Source organism: Serinus canaria, chromosome 4 (genome assembly GCF_022539315.1).
Source record: "Serinus canaria isolate serCan28SL12 chromosome 4, serCan2020, whole genome shotgun sequence".
In the NCBI taxonomy this organism is placed as follows: domain Eukaryota; kingdom Metazoa; phylum Chordata; class Aves; order Passeriformes; family Fringillidae; genus Serinus; species Serinus canaria.
Window position 1 is genome coordinate 61,798,623 of NC_066317.1, and position 17,773 is coordinate 61,816,395.

Sequence of the window (17,773 nt, forward strand, 5' to 3'; positions counted from 1 at the left end):
GAAGAGATTTAACCTTGCAAGTCCTCCAGTGGAGGATCCTTGACTGAAGAAGTCAGATAAACCTGGCCCCAAGAAGCCCGGGCTATTCCAGTTGTACTGAAATTTAAAAAGCAGATCACCACTGTACACTTGTCAAAGAAGAATCTTTTAAACTTAGAATCTCATAAGAAAGATCTCTTTTCCCTTCAGAAATATGCTAGGTGGATCAACAGAAAAAATACATCTGAACACAGGGCAGATAAGAATGGAAATTGTCAACTCTCAAACAATGGGGGTTTTTTATTTGAGAGATTTCTGGTATTTTACATTACTATTGAGGCTACATTCAAATAAATTTGTAGGTTAAATTCTGCCTCAGAAACAAAACCCCACCTCTCATTTTAAGTCACTTAGTAAAACCCTCACTGGCACAAAACTTCCACCCACCAATATCAATTATAATCATACATAGAAAACAGAATTTGGCTGTAACATTGGATCTTAAGAGGACACAAATGAAAAATCATAATACCCAAGATGTCACTCCTGGCAACTTCTGGAAGCCAAAGCTGATATTTTATCAGAAAAAAAAATTTCTTTCCTTCTTAAGTACATTTCTTTGTTAGTCTAACATCACTGCTATACATTTTATATAACATTTTATTTAAATAACATTTTATGTGAGGACAAATAAAAATATTTACATAGACAACATGGGAAATTAAGTTTTGAATCATAAAATCTCACTGTACAAAAGCAAGATATGGCAGCTTCATGGGTAAACCTATTTTACAAGATAACATCCTGTTGTGCCTCAAGGCTGTAGCATCTCTGGAGATATCATCCTCTTACACAGAGCTGGTTTTATGCTACTTAGGGACAGCAGAAAATTGTTTAATAAAGTTTTAGACTTAAGGTGGATGCTGGTTTTACATTAGGCATAGTTTTTATGACATTAAAGACTCAATTTTGAAAAGCAACTCTTTCTTTTGAATACCTTGGTTTTAAAATATGCTGTGGAAGAAAACTGAGACCTGATTTTCAAAGTGATACATATGTTCAGCTCCAGGAAAATTGCTAAGAATTACAGGTACTCAGCAACTACAAAATCAAACTCATGGTTTGACATAGGCTTTTTTAAGAACAGAAACACCCAAATTCCCCTTCACATTACTGTGGTTCATAGACAAAATTAAATTGGTTGTGGGCTCTTGTCTGTTTGCAGGCACATGTGCATCCCTGACACTCCAGCTTTTACATCTGAGCAACTTTAGCCAAAGCTGCAGGACTTGGTGAGGTATAAAACTGAATTATCCATAGGTATAGTTGAGCATGTCCATGAATAAGCACATGAATTGAACAAAACTGTACCTGCAAAAAGAGCAGGCACTGAATTTTCTTGCTTTTGTAAGAGTCCATTAATATATTAATAGAGGTTTTACATATTTTATACACTCAGATATATACATATATTTTATCAGTAATGTGTGCTTACATACAGACATATGCAAACATATGTGTACACTTACCACACACACTCACATTCCCTTATCTACACACATTCAAGTTCTTTATTTTCAAAGAAAATGCCACCTTTTAATAAACACTGAAATTGGTTCCAGGTTCTCCATCATTTTAGAATTATAGAAAAAGGTAACTTACATCTGTCATTGCATATGACAAAAAATCTGGACTTTACAACCAAATTAAAATAAAAGGAAAGACCAAACACACCCCTCGTGCTACCAGCTTTCCAATCAGGAATCAAGATATTGGAATGAATCTGGTATAACTGCAAGGAGCAATGGCAGCCATTTGTGTGAGTGCTTTTTTACAACAAACGTGAATCTTTTGGAAGATGAATTAGTATGGATTTGTGGTGAGCACAAAGCTCTTTCCTGGACAGGTCACTGCTGAGCTCCCTTCTTCTTCTGCTCCAGCTCCTGCAGGCGCTCCTGGCGGCCCTGCGCGTGCTGCGTCCCCACCTTGTGCGCCGTCTCGGTGGCTGCAATGTCAATCTGGGCATACCGGGACGATCCGCTCCCTGAAACACCACATGGAACCCTGTAAAAGGCTGCATCCCTCACACATTCCTGAGCAAAAAAGCTGCTGTGACACTTCCTCCATAGATTTCCTGGATTGTCTTTGTCCAGTCTCAGAGAAAGCTGTGTAAAGGGAGTAAGGTGATAACCACCACTAAAAGAAAACACCTTGAAAGCTTTGTTATCTACATATTCCAGTGGTCTGGTTTTCCTCAAATAAGGAAATGAACCACTTGCATTTCTGCCCCAGGTGTGAACCTCCAGCTCTATTACTCCCAGTCAATGACAAAAATTAACTTGGCCTTCCCACTTTTGGGAGGCTTCCTCACCAAGCTACCAATCAGGAAATCAACCCTTGCTATTTGAACAGAAAACTCTTGTGGCAGCTGGCACTGTTCTTTGTCTGGATTAGGCACCCTGTGGATGCTTACCAGAGCAACCACCTTCAGCCTCACACAGAATGACACTTCAGCTCATTTTTTTTGGCAATAGTGGAGACAAATTAGGTAAAGTAAAATACTTAAGTATTAAGTATTAAGAGTTAAGCAGTAAAATACTTCTATAAGGCTAAAGGCTGGGAAAATTTTAATATGAAAAAAAATATTTATGATTATTACAGGCACTTTTAAAGTTACACAATTTGAGATTGGGAGGGTAGTTGACATTTAGGAAAATTTATAGCATTTAACTCTTCATTTTAATGCCTTGGTTCATTGTCTTTAAGAGAAAATATTGCTTTTACATTTCAACACAATGCTGTAGAGAGAACTACATGAAGGTCTGGGAGAAGCTTAGAATTACATAATGAAAAACCTAAAAACATTTTTAAAAAGCAAAAAGCATGGGAGAAGTGCTAGCATTTCAAAGTTAATAAAATTGCTGAAATTAGAAGTATAAAAATTAAAGTCTTCATAGCTGAGAAGTATAGAAGGAAAACCTATCAATATTAAATGCAAGGAATTAAATGCCAGATTCTGATGAAAGTCTTGCTGTAGCAAGGACTGCATCTCTAAATGACAACACATGGCAGATCTATTGCATGTTTATGTGCTAAATGCCCTAGTTTAGCATTAGAAGTAAAATATCCAATCAAAACAAAATAATTAGGAAAAAAAAACAAAACAAAAACATAAAAAATGAAATCCTTTGCATTCTCTCAGTAGCACTTTCACATGCCCACATGGAGAGCAGATAGAAGAACATTGTGTTCTGTTCTGAATCATTTGGTGCATGGCTCCAGAGCCAGTGTCTTCAGGAGCAAGCCCTGTACACCCACAGCCCTGTTTCTGAAGCCAAGAATGAAAAATGAGGTAAGTGTAGTCCTAATATGCAATGAAAATCTTGAGAACACAAGCAAATTACTGTCTTTCAAACTCCAGAGTTTGAAATGTTCACTTTAGAAGGAGTGCATATACAATCACCTGTCAAAGGGATGCAACATCTTATAGAACTTCATTACTCAAAAAATCTTTTCCAAGAAGAGATGCCAATTAAAAAAACTGCCTCAGAAACATAAAAGGGTTCAACTCCTCAGCTAGCAGGAGCCTGTGGGTAGATCATGGAATCAGTAAAGTTGGAAAAGACCTCCAAACCATTGAGTCCAAGCTTTAACAGAGCACCACTATCAACTAAGCCACAGCACTGAGTGCCACATCAAGCTGTTTCTTGAACAGTTGCAGGAATGATGACTCCATCACTTGGATGGGAAGCGTGTTCCAATGCTTGATCATCCTGCCAGTGAAAAAAATTCTTCCTAGTGTCCAACCTGAATCTCCCCTTCGGCAGCTTGAGGCTGTGTCCTGTCCTGTCACTGTTTCCTGAGAGAAGAGGCCAACCCCCACTTGACTACAGCCTCCTTTCAGGTAGTTGTAGGAGGATTAAGGTCCCCCTGAGCCTCCTTTTCTGTAGGCTGAACACCCCCAGCTCCCCCATCTGCTCTCTATATGAAAGCATGGTTCCACATACCCCAGACATTCTGCATATTCTTTGCTGTTTAAAAGTACCAAGACTTCCTTACCTCTTATGCTTGTGCTAGATTCTTGAAGCTCCAGCTCCATGTAGTGAAGCTGTTTTTTGGAAGTAGGGCTGACAGGAATATTAACATAGGTGGCTGTCTCACTGTGGGGTCGATCTGGTGTAGGGACATCAGCTGAATAACCTACAGCCCCTTCTGAAATAAATAACAAGTCACAACAGGCACTGTGTGCAATGACCAATGTTCATACAGACACAAACATTGGGCAGCAATAACTCTGCTGGCCAAACAGGACATTCCTCAGTGGTAGATGGGACATGAGAATACTGCAGCTTCTACTTTAAATATCCTGAGACACTGATCAAGTCAGGATCTATGCAGGAGGCCACAGACCACAGACAGACCACAGACCCACAGGGTCTTGCTGTGTTGAGGCAGAAGGCAAACTCTGCAGATATTTCTAACAGCAGCACTACCTTAGCTTAGTAGAGGTTTGTATGGAGTAATTTGTTCTAGGAAGATGTGAACTACTATATCATCTGCAAGACAGAAAGCAAAATCAGTAGAGGTTCTTAAAGCCTGTCCCAAAAACAGGGACTGAAGAACTTTCAAGCAAAGGGAGGGCAATCTTGAGGAGACAACCTTGACAGCTTCCCCCTGCAGAATTGAAAAAGATAGGAATGATGCCAAGTGAGGAAAACAAAGTATTAAAGGGCTTTCACTGCAGGAAAAAATAGTGTGAAAACCCTTCTAAACAGTAAAAATCACAAGAACTTGAGAGGAAATCCCAGAGTTTTCTAGAACTTTCTAAAAAAGACACAGACCAAGACCTACTAAGAAACAGTTCCTATGAAACAATTTTGACTTAAAACCGTTTTTTGCCTACTAGTTTAATTCTCAATACCTCATCTAGCCCTGCTTTCACTTATTTTAATCTTGTCTGCCTGTTCAGTCCAGTTGGAGTCCTTAGCCTTAAAGACCTTCTACTCCTAAATCTGTTTGAGACAGAGGAGTGCAGAGGGAAAACAGTATCACTTTGAGGTTCTCCTTTTTCATGAAGTTCTCCTTTTAAGCCCTTCCTTGTCCCCACTAAGAACTCATATCAAATCTTTCTTGTCCAAACTGCTACTTTTCCTTTTTGCCCATTTAGACCCTATTGAGATTTGAATAGAGAGGCAGTAGGGTATCAAGGCATTTTAGAGCATAGGGAAAAATGACTTCTTATATCCAGAAAACAGCAGCAGTAGTTAACATTGAGGGAAGCTTTTTCATCTTTTTGGAAGTATTATGAGTAGCAGAAATAGCTTATACAATGTTAGGCAACAGTATGGATATGTTCCAGTGAAATGGAATCTCCCCAGGCTTAAGCTGTTTAAATCAGTCTACTGTACAGTCCAAATACTGGAAAGACTGGAAATTTGGCCAATTTTCTCACAGATTTTCATTAAAAAACATAGGAAAATTCAAAAAGTATACAAGTATTTCTCTGTCAGTCAGACTTCAAGTTGTGTTGCAAAGCAAGATGTTAAGAACAAAATGACAAAATCAATGCAGAACCGAATGCAAAAGGAATTTTTATATTTTCATCAAATATCATTCTCAGAAATTATTTTCAATTATTGAATCCAAAGTATTGCAAAGGAATTTGGCCTGATTGAGCAAGAAGGAACTCAGAAAAATCGTAAAAAAAACCTGCATCACAAAATGTTAGAAGTTGCAAGTGACAATCTTAAGTACAGTCACGAACAGTCCTGAAGGAAAAGAACATTTTTGAAGTCTTTCTGTATGCTGTTAAAGTGTTGTAACAGAAGTGTTAAGTGAAGCATCCTCAAAGTTAGTAGCATGAAAACTAGCAAGATCCCCTATAGAACTGAGCAGTTAACAGGTTTAAGGAAGCTAAACTTTATATCTGATGCAAACAAGCCAAGGGATTTTCCTGAGAGCTAAAAAACTACACACGGAGAATTGGCAGGGCTTTGTAAAAGAAAAACAAAAGAAACACACAGAAAAAAAAATTGGCAATAGTCAAATATTCTTCTCAAAGAAGGAAGGAGAAAGAAAAAACAAAACAAAACAAACAAAAAACCACACAAAACCCCCCAAAACAAACAAACAAAAAAACCACAAACAGTTGAGCAAACTGAAATGGAAGGAAAGGAAAAGCCTTCTGTAGTTTAGGCAGTGCTGTCTCATTTGTAAATATAGGAATACTTGGTTTTCATTTTTCCTTAAAAAACCCAACCAAACCAAAAAAAAAACCTTATTAGGCACTGAAAACCGGCTTTTATTTGTTTGAAGAGAAGAGTTTAGTTAAAAAGCACTGTGAAATGTTCCAACTAAAGAAAGCATGGTGCACAGAGCGAGCCATGGACTGTGCTTGCAGCAGTCCCTTCTGGGTGGACAGGAGATGTTTCCAAGAGGGGGCAGAGGGCCAGTATTTGAGAACATTGTGAAAGGAGGATTTGAGAGAAGAACAGACCACAATGCATGGTTAAAAATTCTGAAAGAATTGCTAGAATATCATGATTGCTTGAAGAGAAAGGAGGAAACTGTAGGAATCAGAAAAGATAGTCAAGCAAGTAACAGGAGAAGACTAAAAGTGAAAATTTAGTGGCCCTCAACTGAGGGGAAAAGGAGGCAAAAGACTATAATTGGGGAGGAAAGGAAAAAGTTATATTTGAAACTGGTGTCACTGTCTTTCAGCAAGTGTTAGTTATTCATATTTTCTCCATATAAGCACTATTCTCATAAATTAACAACAAATTACACAGAAAGAAAACCAGCACTATAACTCCATCCCAAAGATAAGTGTGTGTGTGAGTATGCATGTGAAGCTGACATGTTCAAAGGGCAACACTTTAAAAATTACACTTAGAAGAGATCTCAACAATAAAAATAATTAAAAAAAAAAAAAAAGAACAAGAAAAAGAAACAAGAGGTGTTAGTGACCTCTGACACAAAAATCTGTACTCACCAAGTTCCTCAGAACTAGTTGGAGTTCCAGGTTCTGAAGTAAGTGTTAGCATCTCATACCCACCTTTAGGACCTAGAATACAGGAACATTATTAATGGCTTTGGATTTAGGAATTTGTGCAATATAATCAAAGCTTATGGTTTTCTGGTTTTGACCTGCAACCTTTTAAACTAAATCTCACAGAATAACCTCAGAAAGCATAAACAGTGGCTAGAGCTGACTTTTCTGTGATGGTGATGTCAGCATTTCCTTATGAGTGTAACACCAAGGAAATAAAATTTAGGACACTTTTACAACTATTCACACTGAGGGCCACTGAAGTCAACAGCAGTGCACTTTGCTGTACAGCAGTGTGGGAGCAGAGCTGTCTTGCATGCATGAATCAGGGAGCAATGCGTGGGTGATCTTGGGAGCATCTGGAAGACTCTTGTTAAAATTCCACCTCCAGCATGATGGATAACTTCTTGAATTCTGAAAAACCATCAAAAATGCTTAAGCTAGCCCTTACAAAGACAGCATTGCTTTCCAAGTGCAAATCACCATCTTTACAAAGAAGCCAGGCTGCACAACATCATCAGTGTTTCCTGAGCATGAAGCTGAAAAGTGATGCCCATGTTTCTTCACAATCTCAGACTCCACCCCAGTTAAAACCAGGCAAGCAAAAATGCTGTGTCCATAGAATGAACATATTGCAATTAATTTTGAATGACAAACACACATAATCTATCTGCTGGCAGTGTTTTTATTCTCCATTATCATAAAGAAGTATATTTAAATGTGGTGGGTGGTTTTTGCCAGCATATCATTGTTAGAGTACGGGACTTCTCATGACCTAAGGTGAATTTTTTTGGTGGTTGCCTTTGTTAAAGTGATGGCAGCATTTCACTGCTGTGAATAAGATTACTGCTTATACTCTGTCAGTTATCTCATCTGTCACTGCCTCATCTAAACTTATCCCATCTGTCAATGCCTTTCTGACAAAAACTCCTCAAAGCAAAAAACCCAAAGAAATACGTAAGCCTTAAAATAGGGAATCAAATCATGCATTACCTTTAATATTTTCTGGAGTTCAAAATAATCTAAGTTTAAATTAGTTTCAATTTACATGCACACAAACCTCATAGTTACTTTTACTTACCAGCTTGGAGACTGTGCCCTCTATGCAATTTCAAAGACCCAGAAGCTGCCATGACAGAAGCACCACCTGTTTTCAAAGATAGAGTTTAACATTAAATCTAAATACCTGTTTCATTTTAGTAAATGTTTCTGAAACATCTAGAAAAAAATAAACCACACAGAATTGCAAGTCATTGTTCTTCGTTTAGCCAATTTTAAAAAAATTTTACTAAATTCTTTATCCTGAGTTTGTGGCATTAAAATCTAATTTTGTTGTTTTCTTTCTTTAGAAAGAAAGGATGCTTTCTATAAAACCTAAGGATGCTGTGCCTCCCTCTTTGTGGTGAGTACTACCTTCCTCACTGGGAAAGCTGTCTTGAGCTAAGTAAAATGGCAATGAGAACTGAGTTGGGAGATGCCTTTGCAGTCCATAAAGTAGCTTTAGCAACAACAAAGCTTAAAGTGCTCATTAAAATCTGGTCAGAGTGGATCCAAAACCTAAGTGCACTGTGACCTCTGGCTGGGTTTCGGGGTATCCCCAGCTGACTGTGGCTGCTCCGGACAGCGCAGCCTTTGTTCAGCACTGCCTGCCCGGGCTTCCAGGCAGCTCCCTGACACAGGCTGCCTTAGCAAGCTCAGCTCTTTGTGGCTATCAGCTCATCTTGTGATTTCAGCTCCTGAGCCTGCTAAATGCCTTGGGCAGACACAGGGAGAGAGAGGAGCAGGCTGTGTGAGGTTCCACAGGATTGGCTTTATTGGTCTTCAGCGAAGGTTCTCAGGGACAGCGTCTTCTGCCGAGCTGGGCAAAAGTAACTCTTTATATAGGGTACTTTATATAGGGTATATAGGGTGCAGGAGTTTTAGGAATTGTCCAATAGTAAGGGTCAAAAGGGAAGTCACCTGTAGTCTTACAGAGAGATAAGCAAGGGTCTGGAGGCGGGAGAGGGACTTCTTAGGCGCAGCCATCATGACTCGGCCTTTCCTGTCTAAGGGCGCTGAGCGCCAGGGAGGCCTTGCAGGCCTTGCAGGCCCTGTGCCTGCTACATGAGGGAATGAGAAAACTGCCCCGCTTCAGCGCTCCACCAGCCGTGTTTAGACACGGGTACAGCAGGCCAGAGGCAAGGGAACACAAGGGATCTGGTCCATGGGGATTGAATCCAGGTTCTTGTGAAACACCCTCCCAGTGTTCCAGCCACGGCCACCCCAGATGGCACAGCCAGCCTCCCTTTCCCGGCCCGAGTCTGGCCGGCAGGAAGGGGAAATCTGAGGAAACAAAAGCCATCGACTCAGAAAGCTGCAGGGTGGTCGCCCTGCAGGGTGGCTTGGCTGCACACACAAATCCTTCTTTAAGCAGCAAGCTCATCCCCACTGCTGGCTGTGGGATTCCCTCACCCCATCCACCCTGAGCCTCTGCTCTCTGCTGTGTCACTGTGGCCACCGAGCAGAGCTGAGTGGCATTTCCCTCCTGGCAGGAGCCATTGTGGGGGAATTGCCTGTGCAGGAGACGGAGCTGAGCAGGGAGCGGGTGGGAGGCGGTGGGGATGAGTAACCCTGCCCTGCTGCCATGTGCTGCAGCCTGCTGGGGCTCACATTTAAAATTAACACTTTTCTAAGCTGATGAATAGTCTCTGAGCAGGTGAGACACTGCTCTGCGAATTGTTTTTAAAATAGCGTCCAAAAATTACCTCGGCTCTTATGCAACATGAAGAAATTCTGTAAGGTAAATATTCTGAAATAACTAACAAAGCTGCACAGGCTGGGAATCTAAAGAAAATGGCAATTTCTTTTTTTTTTCCTCCTGTATAAAGTATACATACAATTTCAATTCTCAATCTAAACTTGTAAAATTAATCCTAGTTTTATAAAATAAATCTAAAAAGCCACTCATTATTTCACTTACTAAGGACAATGGATTAAAACAATAGTAAAAACCTATTTCAAAAGGGCATAACTAAAGTAAAGCTTTTAGTTGTTGTCTTTATGTACATGAAAGAATATATAGGGTAATCCAAGGCTACAAAATTCAATTTTAAAGTATACCATACTTAAAATTTGATTTTGTATTTTAAAAATGAGGTCAGATAGTAGAACCTTTACATATTATAGAACTCTGATGAGAACTTAACAACTAAAAATGTTATTTGGAATTTTGTTTTTACCAAGACTGCTGATAAAAATAAATGCAAAAATAGGACAGCCCTAGGCTAGTTGATTTACTCATATTTCCACTTTAACTCATCTTCCTTTTTCTCATATCAGTGCATCCTCTCTCTGCATTGAAAACGTCAGAACATGTTTTATGAAGCCAAAAGCCTCCCCTTACTTTGAAGAGAGATTAGAGCCTTATGCTAATTTCAGCATCCTCACAAAACAAGTGTGGGGTTGGGTTTTTTATTCCCTCAAAAACTTAATGCAACTAAGCAGAAATTATTCCAGAGGCATTGTGGATTCTTAAGCAACATTTTTAGGATCTGTGAAGAACACCCAGGACAGGAAAGGAGATTTAAAACAATAAAATATTCCAATCCATTTATGGTCAAGTTTAAATTTTCCCATTCAGAGCTTATTTGAAAGAACCATGTTAATGTTTCAGGATTTGACCTGTTACATTTTCCTCATTTTCAAATCTGGCAACTAACAAATATTTACATAGTCAAATCTCTCAGGGAATTTTTTTGATGCTTTGAACTTCCTCATATAAACACATGTCAACAGAGATCAACGTAGATATTTTCTCCCTTCTTCTTTTCAGCTACTGAATAAACTGGTTTGTTTCTTATTCATGAATTCTAGGCTAACAGTTGCAGGAATGGAAAAAGCAAGTTAGCAAGATAAATTTCTTAGCAAAAAAGTGTTCAGCAGGAGACAGATGCTCCCTTCCGTTATTCTCATTTTACAAGGGATTGTTAAGAATATTTTTTTAAAGTTTCCCTGCCTTCTAGGTCTGTGTGGCTGACTCGCTCAAATCTTTCTCAGAACTGAATATCTCATCCAGAGAGTTACTTCTGTTCTACTTTCCTCCTTTTGTTCTACTTTCCTTCCTCTGTTAGAGGAAGAAGGTATTCAAAATGTGACAAAATTAAAATAATTTGCAGGATATTTTGAATTCTGACATTTGATTAGACTCAAAAGTTTAACATACCTCAGTGAAGACAACAACTGTTTGAAATATTTTTCTAGCTTTATAGTTAATAATTCATGCTCATTCTTCAAAAATAAGGACAGTTTACAGCACATGTGCTACTAGAAAGAGTCATGAAAAAAATAACGAGGGAAGATGGAATATAAACTATAAACTGAGCCCAGACAGTTTACACTTTCAAATCTTCTGGCCTATCATTGCATGACCAATGAGGAGACACACACAGCCCTGCACTGCCTTTACCAAGTGATCACTTCTCACTGCCCAGCCTCTTCGAGGGGTAGGACACCAACTCTTCAGGTCTGGGCTTTTAAATTTCCTGACAAGGATTCAGAGCAGAAGAAAACACCACATTCTGTGATAAAACCCTGCTTCCTGTTGAATTAAAACTAGCTTTATTACAAAGAACTTTGACCCACTCACCCAAGCAACATTCCCATCTCCTCCTCTGAAAACAGATCCCTTGCTTAAAAGAGCATCCAAAGGCTAAAGCAACTGATTGGCAGGAGGAGCCCTGCAGGAGCACCAGGAGGTTGTTTCATGTAAATGTAACAGGAGACTTCCTGCTCCTGTGTATTTGCCCTATAAAACCTCCCTGTTCGTTCTCTTCGATTTTCAGAGTAATTTCATATATTTTCTGCTATACAAATGGCATTACCTGCAAGACATAAAAGCTGATGGGGATATTTAAAAATGCTTACTTGCTCTATAGATTTCTTCATTACAGAAATGCCTCTTGTCTCTCTGACAACTTTAAAAGTGGTAGAATCTCTCAAAATTAGAAATGCATTCAAGCAATTCAAATATTGCTCCACAAAGATGTCTATTTAGTCTGTGCAAAAAATAACAGAGGATCTAACTACCTCTAAGCAATTATTCATCTTTCCATGCTGTGGGCCATTCCAGCCCAGCCACCTATCCTTAAAAATGCAAAAGTGTTAAGCTAGAATTATTACCATTTTCCTGTGCCTGGAAATTCAGTTTCTGGGGTTTTTTTGAAAAATATACCTTCAAAGATGTTTTACATACATTTAGTTCAAAAATCTTGATACACGTGAGGCTCAGGATCTCCTGGCCAGGGATGAAGGTCAGACACAAAATCAAAAAATTTCTTTTACATTTGAAATAATCACTATATGTGCAAACAAGGTCCTCACCTTTGTGGTCTTTAAGGCTGGGATATGTAATTTCCCCAGATTTCAGTGTTAGAGAAGGTGTGGGGAAGCAAATCACAAATAAATAAAGGACAGGACTAGAGGGTTACTGAGGCATGGACTCAAGACCTTCTGTGAGCCCCAGTACAGAGAACAGGATCTGCTGGATCTGCTCAGCCCAGAGGATGAAGCAGCAGCATTGGGATCATTCTCTGACATGGTTTCCCCATAGTTTTCTTTTCCCCCTGGAAATTCTCTTAATTCAGTCACCAAGGCAAATGTTTAGTTTGTAAATGCAATATGTATTTTAGTAAGCTTGCTTTTTCTGAGCTCCTGTATTTCTTCCTCTGCAGAATTATTTTGAGTGGACTTGTAGAATAAAGCAGGACCAAGAAAGAGCATGCCACATTATGGCAGGGTTTCATTAATCAGTTTCTCATTAGAATGATGTTTGTCTATTACAGTGCTTAGCCCTATAAAGAATGACATGACATATCTAAGGTGGACACTGTTCAACACACAGCCCTTCCCTGGCTCAATAAAAATATCAGAGTGTATGGTCTGATATTTTTATATGGCCTTCATACATCTCGGAGCTGACAGCACAAATCCTTAAAAAAAGTGAGAATTGTAAATTGTTTTCAATCTCAGCAATAATAACTACCACAGTATGGCCCAGATTCTTCTTTCTCATTGCTCTGAATTAATTCCTTAAAAGCTGACTCCTAAGCTTGGAATAAAAGTATCATGCTGCATAAATGTGCAAGAAAAATATTTTAAAATGCACAAAAAAGCACCTAATTTTCCATCAGAAAAGATAAGCTGTCAGACAGCTGACTTTGTTTTCAGCACCTGTTATATACTTAATTTCATTCTTTCTTCTTGTCTGCCTGCCTTGAGTCCCTATCTACCTAAGAAACAATTAATAGAGATACAGTGCTCATAGTCAGCATTCAGGTGATATTTTAGCTGAATTCCAATCCACAGCATTGTTTAATGTTTATTCCCTAATTCATCCCCTCAGAACATTTCCCATCAAGCATAGTGTAGGTTTGGTATTGCAAGTAAAGAGGCTGTCAGAGAGCAAGAGTGTCTGCTGCAATGACAGTGAACTTGCTCCTGTGGAATAAGGGGGGAAATGGAAAAGAAGAGAGATAATTTACAAGTCAAAAAGCAAAACTGAAAGTGCACTGCTTCCCTGGGAGCAGATTTGTTACTTGTCCATTCAACTACTGGCTTTTGCACAGCCAGAGCCCCTGGCACAGGGGTGCAGGGGGATCAGACCTCCCTCTAGGGAAGTTTAATTTGAGTGTTGAAATACTCAGGGCTGGGCCAGGCCCATGGGAATGCCCAGGCAAGCAGCTCCCCTGTGGGAATTGGGAAAGGATCAAAGTTTCTGAAATATAGTGCATAGAGCTGGCATGAAATGCCTTCTCCAGGGACTGCAGTGTCCCTAAGCACTTCTGCAAGCTATTCCAGCTCCCAGCCTCCCTTCTCTAAATAGGAGTCTTGGGATTCAGTCTGCTCAGCTCATTTGGAAGGGGTTGGCAGCTAAGGACAGAAATAGTGGCATTTCCCTAAGGACAAAAATAGTGACATTTCCCCTCCACACTAAACAGCCTCATGGTTTAAACATCATTCATAATAGAAGATTGCTGTGACAGACTTCTACTCAACTGAGAAAATACAAATATTTTGAAGGAAATAATTCACCCCTATGAGTAAGAGCTGGGGAGGTTCTTATCTAAGGTGTTGCAATGGAATAGAAAGGAGAACAAGAATAAAAGAGGCCTAAATTTCAATGAGAAATAGCAGAACTGCTAGGAAATACATTGTAAATGTATTCTCACTGCAGAACTAAACAAACATCTGTCAGACATACACAGAAGAACATCCAAACCTCAGGGCAGAGACTCTAACAAGACAACTGCTTCAGTCCTATTTTTCCTACAGTGCTTTGGTTTATAGTACCAGAAAGATAGTGAAGATGATGGCAAGCTCTTCAGCTCACCATTCTGTGAAGGAATGAATGTGCAGTCTCTTGTTTTACCTCCCAACACTGAATGTGGATCTTATTCACAACCCCTTAACTCAAAGCACATAAACAGCTCCTGAGTAAAAGCCCTACATAAATATCTCTGAAATTGCAACCACCAGATCAAGCTGCAGGATTTCTTTAGCAGTGATGAGAGTCTCTGCACAGGTCCCATGAGAACTGCTCACACAAAATGTACCAAACTGAGGTGTCTCCAGAATCCAGCAGTCCCAGGAAATCTGAGTCATATTTTTGAACCTCTATCCTGTCATGGTATTTTGAGGTCCATCATAACTATAAATGCAGTCTATTGTACTCAAGAGCACACATTCACACATCATACAACTCCAAAGAATCCCTTACCTTTATCTGTAGTACAAAGCTATGATAACAGTGGGAACATTTTCCTCCTACAAACTCAAGTAATCTAATTCAGTCTCTCTTTCTAATCAATATTTACAAAGTTATTTATAACAAAGGCAACCAAATTATTTAAACCTGAATTAAATGATTCACCCCAACTTGTTTTTTTCCATCTAATAATGCAACTTAGAATTGTTGCCATATTTAGAACACTTTTCTCTTTGCCATTAGAATGAAACACAATTCCCTGAAGTTGCTGAGTCTGTTGCTCAGCATATCTAACTGAAAGGAGAAAGAGAATACCCACATTCCCTACCAATAAATTGAAAAATACACAAACAATTGATTTGTGACTGTTTAATTCCATGTCTTGATACAGGACCAAGACATTCAAGAGCAAAAATATTGCATTGAAGATGTGGGCACCTGTAGCTCAGGAAGGAATGGGTTTGCATTCTACAGTGTATTTAAATGAAAATATGATTAAAAAAAAATATATTTGTGAGTAAGCAAACTGCTACACTAGGAAATGTTATATCTGGGCATTGGTCATTGCCATCCATGCTAGCAGAGGTATCTTACCATGTATATGCACAAGACAGGTTTTAAAAGTAGCTACCTCAAATTAGTGTGACTATTTAATTCTCAACAATGGATAATAATCTCTCATAATAGAGAACCACAGACAAGTTCTAATGCAGTTCCTTTAGTGCAACAGAACAGTGTGAATGACTGCTCAGCAACTTCTGAGCAGTCATTCAAACTTTAATCTAATACATTAGATTAAATATTCAAATGCTACAGAATTATTTTGAAAGCTTTGCAATGCTGAGTTTAATTATACTTAAAATTTCACACATATAAAAGATAAAGCTTTGATACAAAATAATATTAAGAATAAGAATAATATAATGAAATATATAAGGATAATAAAAATGCAATGAGACACAGAAAACTGCAGCTCCTTTGGTATTCTGAAAAATAGTTTTAGCATTGAAAAATAAAATTGTGCTGGTATATTAGGATATTTGAGAGGTGAAACCCCATAAACAAAATTTCACTCACTGGCTTTAGATGCTGCATTTGTCTTAAACATTTATATTTTTCCTGCAAGAGTTATTTTCATAAACTATTTTTTTCCAGTGTACCAGACAATAAAATGCACCTGCTCAAACCTTTTCAGTTTTGTATCTTCTTTTTCTGTCGATATAAAAATCTGTCCTGTATTTCTGCAGTTCCAATTTGCTTCATGATAGGTTTTATCAAAACTGCTAACTCCCTCACATGCATGAGTAGTCTGAGATTAAGATTTTTGTCAGATGTTGTTTGCATCCAAAATTACCTTGATGCTGAAATTAATACAGAAATAACATTCTGCCCACCACATGCAGCAGAAGTTTCCCTGTATTTACACATACTTGAATCATAAGTGTTCTGGTTTCCTAGCTTTGAGTGGAGGATTAGAAACTTGAGTACCAGAGGGAAAGATAAAATTAATGATCCAATTTGGGCTTCTACTTACACCTCTATAAATCAAGAGTAATTCCACTGACTTGAGTGGAATAACTAGCAACAAGATCTGCTAAATGCTTCTGGATTTTCTCCTGCTAAGCCAGACAAAGGAAGGAGTTACTTTTAACCTTCTCCAGAGACTCTTTCTGATCCCGAGTATCTCACTGGATTTGTTCACACAAAAATCCATCAGTCACACTGCTTTATGTATTGGCCAAGGTTTTTTAATGTAGTAAAGAAACCCAAGCACAAAGAGCTGTTCCATGTCTATTGGAGGTGGGAATCCTATGAAATTTAATGGATCTGAGGAATTATCAGGTAAACTATTTAAGGAATGGAAAGACATTTAAGATACTAACCAAATTCTTTGCACAGATCTCTCCAAGGTCTAAGAAGGAGAGAGACCACACAAAACTAAATGCTTATGAAATGTTTTCTTTGAAGTAAAATGATAATTCAGAGGTGCCAATAATGATAATTCAGACCAGTTTGGCTGCATTAGTCAGGGAACTCAGGTGACCAACACATTCTGCTGATAGAGAGGTTTACACTGAAAGGATGGTCAGTGCCTCTGCATAAATATTCCAGGCCAGACACTCACTGTCCTCTCATTAGTGATTTTGTTGGTCGATCAATAGTTTCACTGACATGAGAGAAGCATCTCCCAGTTGCTTCTAGTGAAGATTCATTCCTGTGATTTGGTGTTATTTAGGAAACTGGCTGTACACACTGAACATATAAATCATGTTTGCCTTTGGTGCTAATATAGCCTAAAAAGAAATAATTCTTGTTGTTGTTTGAACATGTAAGTAGAAAAGGCACTAAACAGCTTTCCTTAAGACTTTAACTTTGAACCTCTTCAGATTAACAAAAGAAAGGGGGAAACAAATATATAAATCTTTTCAACCAAGGTTATTACAGATTACAATGTATTTCATAACTGCAAGTCATGGATTACAGCAGAAAAAACAGCCACAAAGAGGATGCCTCTCAATATAGTATTTAGTTCTGCTTCCGTATGTCTTTTGTTTCTCTTATCACAATTTGAGACAAAAACAACATTGTTAAATAAAGTAAATAAGTAAATGGCTCCTACCTGATATAGCTGGTAAGACTCCAGACTGTAATACTGCTGTTCCCTAAAGAAAACAGAAAATTTTAGAATGAAAAATCTGTACAAGTAGAAACTTGATAAAATATAGAAGGTATATAGAAGGAAGCAAGGAAATCAGAAATGTGGCCAAGATTTCATTTGTGAAAGACAAAAAAACATCTTACAGCATTTCAGAAAATTTTAGATTATACTTGACAAAGACGCAAAAATGCCAACAGGAGTTTGATGTGTGAAATTACAACAGATATGGGACACAGTTAAAGTATCATTAAAGTTATAAGAAAGACACCAAATAACTACAAGAATCAGCTTTGATTAGCTAAAGAAATGAGCCTGAGATAGCCTTTGAATATTTAATTGCGATAAG

General features: G+C 38.4%; 1 protein-coding gene across 2 annotated transcripts in view; it reads right to left on the reverse strand.

Moving 5' to 3' along the window:
- Window positions 1-239: 239 nt before the first annotated feature.
- The window catches only part of DOK7 (docking protein 7), a 59,268-nt gene continuing 41,734 nt past the window's right edge, over window positions 240-17,773 (reverse strand). For both annotated transcript variants that reach the window (XM_009099155.4, XM_030239262.2), the window contains 5 exons: window positions 17,389-17,431; window positions 8,109-8,174; window positions 6,971-7,042; window positions 4,039-4,191; window positions 240-2,023 (listed from right to left, as the gene is read on the reverse strand). In XM_009099155.4, coding sequence (XP_009097403.1) covers window positions 1,887-2,023; window positions 4,039-4,191; window positions 6,971-7,042; window positions 8,109-8,174; window positions 17,389-17,431 — 471 coding nt within the window. In that variant the 3' untranslated portion in view covers window positions 240-1,886. The remainder of the gene's footprint in view (window positions 2,024-4,038; window positions 4,192-6,970; window positions 7,043-8,108; window positions 8,175-17,388; window positions 17,432-17,773) is intronic.